General features: G+C 35.4%; 1 protein-coding gene across 1 annotated transcript; it reads right to left on the bottom strand.

Moving 5' to 3' along the window:
* Window positions 1-867: 867 nt before the first annotated feature.
* Window positions 868-6,030, bottom strand: LOC310732939 (E3 ubiquitin-protein ligase NEURL3). The gene is made up of 5 exons (XM_083553716.1): window positions 5,994-6,030; window positions 3,954-4,097; window positions 2,433-2,936; window positions 1,220-1,378; window positions 868-1,127 (listed from the first exon to the last, which is right to left on the bottom strand). Exons 1-5 carry the CDS (start codon window positions 6,013-6,015, stop codon window positions 985-987), a joined length of 972 nt encoding a protein of 323 aa, XP_083409842.1. The 5' UTR covers window positions 6,016-6,030; the 3' UTR covers window positions 868-984.
* Window positions 6,031-9,966: the final 3,936 nt, after the last annotated feature.

Genomic DNA, 9,966 nt, shown 5'->3' with positions numbered 1-9,966 from the left:
ATTTAAACCAGGAGACCCAAACCTGTTCCAAATGACAAATCCAGCTCCATGAAAATATGGTTTACATGGGTTGGAGTGAAAGATCTTGAGTGTCCAGCTATAGAGTACGGACATCATCTCTATTAAACAAATTTGTGATGAATTGAAATGCACCCCAGGCCTCCTCACATCACCCACCATCAGTACCTTACTTTACTAACACCATTGTGGCTGAATGAGCAAAAATCTCCACAAACACACACCAAAATCTAGATCTTCTATCTTCCCAGAGAACTGAATATTATTTTAACAGCAAATGAGGACTAAATGTGGAATGAGATGTTAAGGACGGTATCCACAAACTTTTATCCATATAGTTTAGGTTTCTTTTTAAGAGCCTTTGGGAAAAACCACAATAATATCATTCTTACACATATGCACCTCGGATTTTCCTAACAGCCTAAAAGGAAACTGAAAACATGATCCTTATAGCTACACATACAATGACGTCTACATGTCTAGAGTTATCCAGTAAGTCATATAATCTTCCAGCAGGTGTCTGTGAAACCCCATGAAATGAATTATAGTGCATTACTGAGTTCACTCATGCTCTCTTGAGTATCGTGTATAGTGACATGTTTTCACCACTGAATAAAACATAAATAAAAGTTTATTGCTTTTTATCTCACAATTATGACTTTTTTTCTCAGAATTGTAAGATATAAACTCAAAATTCGTACTTTTTTCTCAGAATTAAGAGATATAAACTTGCATTTGCGAGAAAAAGGTCAGAATTGCAATAACCTTTTTTCATTTTTTATTTAGTGGCGGAAAAAGGCCTAGGAGTTTACGTAAAACAAATACGGCAGACCATTATATTTAATAAATAGATTGATTTATTATTAGCATTATTTATTTACACATGATGTACAAAATACTTACATTCAAATATAATACAGCATTTTAACATTTGCACATTTATACATCACTTTCTTAACATGGACTTCAAATGCACTGGCGGCACAACGGGCACGTCCCAAAGTCATTGATGATCCTGACAGCACATTGAGCGCACAAACAGGAGTGGCCGCACTTCAGGACAATGCAGGCTGTCTTGGAGTAGCACACTACACAGAGCTCTTCATTGTCTAAGAAGATAAGAGATAACCGTAAATGAATAAGAAAGCATAATAAGACAAAATTTGGATTTTGTTTGCACAGTCCTGACACTCGCTCTTACCTGATACCGTCGGAGGAATAAAGTCTGGAATTTTTGAAACCATCGTCTTCCAAAACATCTCTTCAGGAACCTGGTCATAGCCAATGTTCATCTCTGTAGCCCCGATTATAGGGGCAGAGCAGGAACGGCGTTTCCCGCAAAAAAACTTCTTCTCTGAGCCTGAAATATATATAAAATCAAACATTGTCAGTGATATCATGTACCAAATGCAATACTTTTTACGTGCTCATAGTTACAATCTGAGTTCCCGCAGGAAGGTATTGAGTAGCAGACCGCAAGTTTGTTTAGTCTCCACCTCGCACTTTAAACGCATTTTTTAAAATAGCATTAAACTTGAAAACGTACACACCAGAAAGAAACTGAAGTTAGCGCAGTGTCACTAATTTGAGCGTGCAAGAAAACCCTAAAGAATCCATAGCGCTTCCGTTAACCGCTAACCAGGAAGTGGCTAGCGGCTAATGCTTTAGATTCCTTAGCATTTTATGTCCAGCTTCAAGAATTTCTCTTAAAAGCAGAAGACATTTGTTAAACTATGCTAAAATAATTAGAACGGTTAAGTAGATATCTTTGGAAAATTCTATATTAAATGTAAATCAAACACAAACATACTTACATTCACATATGAATTACCCAAATGGGGTCTAGCAAATGTAAACTATTTAACTTGAGTTTTCCATTTATAAAATTTGATTTAATCAATTTAATTTGTGCCGATTTAAGGGATTACTCAATTTAATCAATATAATAAAAATGTATATTAAATAAAATATATCCATTCCAGATCCATATTCATTATTATTATTCTCAGCCTCCTCTCTTCTGGGACGGCTTTCCACTAGATTTTTTGTGCATTCAGCTTTTAGCGAAATCAGGTAAAGATATTGCATGCGGACTGTTCTAGTTTATTCCAATGCCATTCAATTGGTTGGAGGTCATGGCTCTCTGAAGGACACTCGAGATCAGGGGCATTGTAATGCCAGAACAGGTTTGGGCCTCATTGTTCCAGTGAAGAAAAATGTATAATTTTTGAGCGCACACACTTTGTATCTATTTTTGTGGCAGCTGATTAAAACCATATAAGGGTGTGATTGTCAGGTTTACACATACTTTGGGCCATATGGTGTGTTAAAGGTGCAAGGGTACCACTACAACAACAAGAAAGTATACACATTAATACTTTAGTTTCTGAGAGTGTGTAGATGAATAAACTGACCTAGTAAGCAGACAGTGCTGGTCTGGCCGTACAGGTCAATTATAGCCCAGATTGGCTTGCTGGTGTTTATCTGTGACATCTTTTCTGCACGTTTATACAAGTCACCTATCTGAAAGTGCAGGTATCCGCCGCTCGTCACCCAGAAAGTCAGCTTAGTGCCTGGAAAGCAGAGATTCTCCGGTACCGGGGTCGCCCAGAATCCCGGTCGGATGGTGAGGTCAGGGATGGCGAGAGAAAATATGGGTGTTGAGCAAGGTGGGACGGTGGTGAAGCCGATCCGGAGCGCACCGTGCCATGCTTTCACGCAGCGCTCCACACACAGGTGCACTTTCTCATTGATTTGAATCGGCCGGCTGCTGAAGGTCACACCGTGGCGAAACGTTAGCAGGTTTCTGGTGGCGCGGCAGTCACCTGCACTCAGCTCCACACGTTGTCCCTTGAATTCGGGGTGGAAGGTGAGGGGACCCAAGCACCTGTTTCTGCATGTGCACGAGCAACAAGGGGCTGAAAGGAAAACAGAGGTTCTATTTATTAGGCCATTGCAGGAGATTTTAATATTTACATTTGCGGCATTTGGCAGACGCCCTTATCCAGAGCGACTTACAACTGAGCAGGGGAGGGTTTTAGGGCTTTGCTCAAGGGCCCAGCAGTGGCAGCTTGGTGGTGGTGGGATTTGAACCTGTGATCTTCTGATCCAAAGCCCAATGCCTTAACCACTGCCTTAACCACTGAGCTACCACCTCCCTAATATAAAATAAACGTCCTTGGATGTCAGGGTTAGGGTTTTATATATATATATATATATATATATATATATATATATATATATATATATATTTATATATAAAACTTATCATTAACCATTACTATTATTACTGCTCATGTAAAAACATCAATCACTGAAAGGCAAGTAGATATTATTACTAATAAAGTAAATATTACTAATATTTGTTTATTTATAAGTGTATAAGTGAGATTTTTTTAGAATGAAAGATAAATTGTTTTGGTTTTACACAGTCCCTGAGACACTTCAGTAAATGAGTCCAAAAACACAGCCCTCTACATAACTACTATCATGAAGCTTTCGAAACTGAACTAAAATTATTCATTCAAAAAGTGATAAGTGGAAATATATAATCATAACATTTATTTATCATAATAAATCACAACACTTGACTTCTATAAACAGCCCAAATAGTATCCTACTGTTAACATATTAATGAGAAATAAATTATTCTTGATATAATATTCTTGGGTTTTTTGTTTCTAACAGAGCTCACGTGGTAATACCGAGACCAATCAAGCCCATACACACACACACACACACACACACACACAAACACACACTGTACAGTGCTGTGACTTCAGTTATATAGTTATAAAATCTCTCCATGTAAAAGCTAGTAACATGCAGCTTTTCTAATAACATCTTATAGCATCTTAATAATAATAATAATAATAATAATAATAATAATAATAATAATAATGTAGTAAAATATATATATTTAAAAAGAGTCTTACCTTTAGCCTCACGAGTCATCTGTGTTTCCTTCTTTGTAACCACAGGCAGGGAGACAGTCAGTTCGATTAACTGCATTACCAGGTGGTCTGTTTCCGTAACCGAGCTGGGAGTGGGGTCTGGTTTATACCTCCACTCAGCACGTGCTGTGGGTTTGAACACAAAACATTGCTCACCATAGGCCAGAAAGCGAAAGTGGGAGGAGCCAAATCCTGCAGTGGGAAGGATCTTGGAAAAGTACTAACTTCCAAAGAGCTGAAAGATACTGAATGGCAAGCTTCTCGTAAACACTGAGCATGTGACTGATTTCTTTTAAAATTACGCAAACGGCTAACGCAGACTCCTTCATTACCATGACAGACAGACAGACAGACAGACAGACAGACAGACAGACAGACAGACAGACAGATAGATAGATAGATAGATAGATAGATAGATAGATAGATAGATAGATAGATAGATAGATAGATAGATAGATTGATTTACTTTGCTGTGTAATGCAGTTAATGATATTGAAGTGTTATATGAAATAAATGTCCTTGGAGAGAAATTCTGCCAAGTACAGTTTGGTGATTGATTGGGAGTCAGTGACCTGACTGGCTTTCGATCTTGAATACAATATAATAAGGATTGATTTTTACTGCACATTTATATATAATGTTGTGATACAATTAAGTTTGTTTTCTCTCTCTCTCTCTCTCTCTTTCTCTCTCTCTCTCTCTCTCTCTCTCTCTCTCTCTCTCTCTCTCTCTCTCCCTCTCACACTCACTCATCCCCCCCCCCCAATGTAATAAGAGAAACGTGTCATGTTACTAAGAATCGATACTAAGAAAGTCCTCTGTCCTGAAGACTTTTGTCTTCTTCTACCAGTGTCTGCATTGTGTATGGACACATGTTTTCCACATGCCCAAAAAGGATATGGAAAACATAACAGCACCACTTGTGCTTTTTTTTTTTTTTTTTTAATCGCCATTCAGTTTGCACACATTCACAGAATGCATGTGAAGAATTCGTAAGAAAACACATCATAACATGTATCTGATTTGCTTAATGAAGCATCGAGTGGCCCTTTACATCTACGTTTTAGTTCTTCTGACGAATTACTTAAAGTGCCAAAGGCCTTTTAGTAGTGTTTCCAGATGACTAATACGCTTGTGCAAAAAAAATATTCCTTTTTTAACCCTTTTAGCAAAAAGCACCCTTTAAAGTTGATATTTTCCACCGTTCAGGTTTAATTATGTTTAGAAATAAGCTGGAAGTTTTCTTTTTATGCTAATTGTAATAGGAGTGTGTAAAGACATGCAATTGTTCTTGCACTTCTTGTGAATGACGTGTTAAGTCAAGTTTATTTCTATAGCATTATTCACAACAGACATCGTCTCAAAGCAGCTTTACAGAAATCAACAGTTTAGGTGAACGATGTGTATTTATCCCTGATGAGCAGCCATGGTGACTGTGGCAAGGAAAAACTCCCTCAGATGTCATGAGGAAGAAACCTTGAGAGGAACCAGACTCAAAAAGGGAACCCATCCTCATTTGGGTGACATCAAGAGTGTGATTATAGTTTTTAAACAATACAGAACACCGGAGTGTGAGAACTAACATGAGCACTGGTGTATAAGATTATAAGTAATGATCTTTCTACAGTATTTTTCAGTCATTTGTGGTTATAGAACCAGGAGCTACTGAGCAACTTATAAAATATGAATGTTGCAATTAAATGAAGACTGTGGCAAATTAAAGAATAAAGCCTAAGGCACATTTGTAATTTTTTGTATTCTTATTCATATCTTAGTTCACTTATAGAGTTATAGACCATTTTAATTATAAATGCGTTGTGATGATACTGCGCATGTCTGGTCCTAAAGTATTTGTGGTGGCGCAGTTATTAAAACACAGGTCTGGAGCAAATGACTAATACGTAGTTTTGAAGTCTAGTTAAACAGGACAGTCAAGATATTTATAAAAGCTAAAATTAGATGATAACGTGGAATAACTGGATCACTTCATTCAGACTTTCACTAAGAACATTAAACCCTTACCTGAAGTATCGTATCTAGACATGTATTATTATCTGGTTAGGACCAGAGCGTCTACACTCGAGAAGCGGTGAAGACTTATTACAGTCTGGAAGTGTACAATTACTTCTTCAGCGGAACGTTTAGAGCGTCACACATTTACAAAACGTCAATTGTTTGGTTGGTTGCCAAGGTAACCAGGGAGGTCATTAGTGCGTGTTACGAGATGCGCTGATTAATCCGATGTGGTTAATTTGAGTTTCACCTACCGATGTTCAATAAACCAAGTGTTGAATTCTCGATCTCCTTGTCGGGATGAAAATCAAGTCGTGATCACGAGAAAACCAAGTCGTGATAACGTGAAAGCAACCGTGGTGTTTGTCGAGATCACGAAAAAATTAAGTCGTGATCACGAGAAAAGGAGAAAGAAAAAAAATCCATCATAACATCACAGAAGTCATTATTGTTTATGGTTTTAAATGTTTGTGGTTAGATTAGGTGAAGCGTGATGGTATGATTTTTTTTTTAATCAATGAATTAGGGGTGTAACGATACACTCAGCTCACGATTCGATACGTATCTCGATATTATGTTCACGATACGATATGTATCAAAACATTTTGAACATATTTAAAAAAAAAAAAATGAAACTCGAATACAATTTTTATTTCCGAAACATTAAATTTTTTAATAACTTTCCTTGTTGTACATGCATCTTAAAGAATTTAAAAAATTTTCTGAACCTTCAGAAAAAATTAATCACTGGAAAATAAAACTGAATTTAAACAAGACCTGTGAATTAAGATAGCTGAAATGAAAAAGACAACTTCTTAAAAAAGTATTGTTGCAAAAATAATAACAAAGCTAAAATAATGTGTTATATTCGAATATGTTAAACACAAACAGGCTTAGGCTGAGTTTAGGTTACTTACTGGTTTACATGTGCAAAAATATAATACATATCTAACTAATATAATACATATCGTATTTTCGCTTGCAATCCAGTGCAAATTTCAACAAAAACTTTTGCTCGTATTACAAAACACTCGTAAAGCGATTTATTTGCAAACCGAGGTTCTCCTGTATATAATATATAATGAGCCCCTTTAAGCTCCCAATAATGTATAAGCCACTTTTAAATCAGGACAATTAGTTAAAATAGACAATTAGTTCCTGGTCTGAGAGAGCATTTTTAATCGCAAGAATAAATACACTGTTTCAATATGACTTTATGAAAGTCGTCTCCTGCCAGTGTTTTAAATGTTCACATTAGCTAATCGGAAACGTACAAGGACCAAAGATGTCTTCCTTCCTTACATGAACCAATGGCCAATAAAACGGTCTATAGGGTGTTTTTCAAATGCTTTTCTGGGAAAGAGTGAAAACATTTTTCTACATTGGAAAGTTTTCAGGATGGCGATATTTCCCAATAGCGATTATGAGTAATATGACATGCTGCATTCGTTTTATTATCTTTAAAAAATAGAAAGAGAAAGTAAGACGAAAGAGTGACTGATGAGGGAAGGTTTATGATAGCTATACTGCAACTGATAACAAGAACTGTTTTGTTTTGCGGATGTTCCACTGATTACCTATGACCATAAATGTGCAATAAAAATCAATCTGTTTGACAATATATGCATGAGCAAGAGCAAATTATGCCACTTTCTCACATTTATTATAAAGTTGGGTTAATGTGCCACAACCATGGGTAGGTGGTTACACAGGACTTTGTGCAAATACACAATTTACAAAATCATTTGATAGTATTATACACAATCCTATGGCTTATTATAAAGCATTGCATTTTTGTTCGTTCTGCATATCAATTTATACATATATACCTGATGACAACGTGCTCCAAAGAGACGTGTGCCAGTGGTGGCTTTATCTCAAGGCTAAATGATCATAGTACAGTTGCTGTATTATCAAGACACTATTTTATATTCCCTTCTCTCATCTCATTGTAAAAACAACTCTGGACATTCCTACATAACCAGGCTTTGTCACATAAAATGTCAAGTACCAAGAGAATACAAGAAAATTGTTCTAATCTCAGTTTAGAATGATCAGATGTAAACAGGAACTTGACCTCAGAACAAGTAGTTACACAATACAGACTACTTTTAAACAGATGAAGGATTGCACACCGTAAATAAAGAACTAAATATACAGTATAAAGCAAGAAGTAATAGATATTTAAATGACTGTCAGGCGCCTGATCCACTCATTACTTTGCCATGTGAGTAAAAAATCCCAGAATAATAATGTTGTGTCAGATGTACATGTAGATAGCGAACATTTGATGGCTCGTGCTATTTAATGATTAAGCTATCGCTACACAATATTACCACAATTTCCGGTCATGCTTTCTTCAGTGAAATTATATTTCTAGACCTGTTCGCCTTTATACATTTTGCAATGGAGTGCAAGAAAAAACTAGCATGAGTTATGACTCAGTTATATGTCTTGTTATGCTTAAATGGAAACTTAGACATATACTAATTTGGAATGATTTTTTTGAACTGTCTAAAAGCCCTTAAATCCATATTGTCCCTCAATTTTACATGGTTTTACATGTCAGCGTAAATGTAGAATTTTTTCATTGATATCAAACAAAATCTATCAATGTGTTCAAAGGTTTTGTTTAAAAAATTAAATATGTCAACAGCAAAATATAAAATCTAACAATTTACCAATATTGTTAATATAGATGATAATTAGAAAGTTATTAAACCTTTTTTGTTCTGTCCTGTGTCAGTTAGAGCTCTGGTGTGTCATCAGTTCATGATTATTATAGTTATCATTTCTAGCTGAAAAATGTTTGTATATCAAACGAATCAGATCTGTGTGGTGCAAAATTTTCTGTAAATTTATTTTCACCATACAGTAGTTTTCGATACCATTGTCATACGTCATCCATTCTCAAAAGCGCATTTCAATTGAACTGCAAGTTTAAATGATTCAAACACTTCAGGATTTGAAAGTGACTATGTGAATTGTTATGCTGAATGAAATACCGTTGTAAAATACACAAAAATAATTTACAAAGCAATTTAAATATAGTAGTGAACATCTTGATCTCGGAAGTAACCGGCGTAAATATGTTACATTTTGTGCAATTTTAAATATAGCACTTTTAGAGGACTTATGGTTACTTACAGTATGCTAACAATATTGTTTCAGGCAAAATGAAGTACCCAAGGTGGCATGGCTGCATTTCGAGTTTGAATAAATTAATAATCAGTATTCTAACCATAAAATTCTTTGGCACTTATTTAATGTTACCTGGTAATTATTGACCTGGCAAGAGGCATAGTAAAAGAGTCATATAATATAGATATATTTTGCTGTATTAAAATTTTATTGCAGAGTTGAATTGTAGTTTTAGAGGTAATAAACAGCAATAAACAATCTTTTGCAAAAGTATTGGAACAGCAAGGACAAATATTTTGTTATTGAGACAATAAGTCATAATTTTAACATAAACTTAACTTTTGTTTAAATACTGGTGATTGACTTGACCAGTCCAAAACTTCGAAATGATTTTTTTTGTTGCATCGGTAGTGTGTTTTGGGACTTGCTGTATGATGAACTTGTGTGCTTTGGATCATAAGCTGATCCTTTCTTTCTTCATATTTTGGACACTTAATCACTTTAGTAGAGGTTAAACCTTAGCTTATGTGAATCATCTCTATGTTTTTGTCATGGTTTGTGGTTTGAGGTATAGCCTTTAAATATCTCCCTTTAAAGTCTTCTTCAAAAGGTGAATTGTGATACCTTCATTCCCTTCCTGTAGAGTTTGTTGCTAATAGTTTTTTTTTTTTTTGGTCCTGTCCCTTTTGCTGATTGTGCCAAAAAGATTTTAAATGAACTTTGGCAAAACTGTATTTAACACATGCAATCATTATAATGATAGACACTAAGACAGAAAAACAACATGAAGGCAAAGAAGTTACCAAAACAAATTTGGAATAAAGCTCTAGAAGTTTATAAG

The sequence above is a fragment of the Silurus aristotelis genome, assembly GCF_946808225.1.
Source record: "Silurus aristotelis genome assembly, chromosome: 11".
Lineage (NCBI taxonomy): Eukaryota > Metazoa > Chordata > Actinopteri > Siluriformes > Siluridae > Silurus > Silurus aristotelis.
Note: the sequence above shows the minus strand (reverse complement) of the source record. Positions and strands in the feature narration are given on the sequence as shown.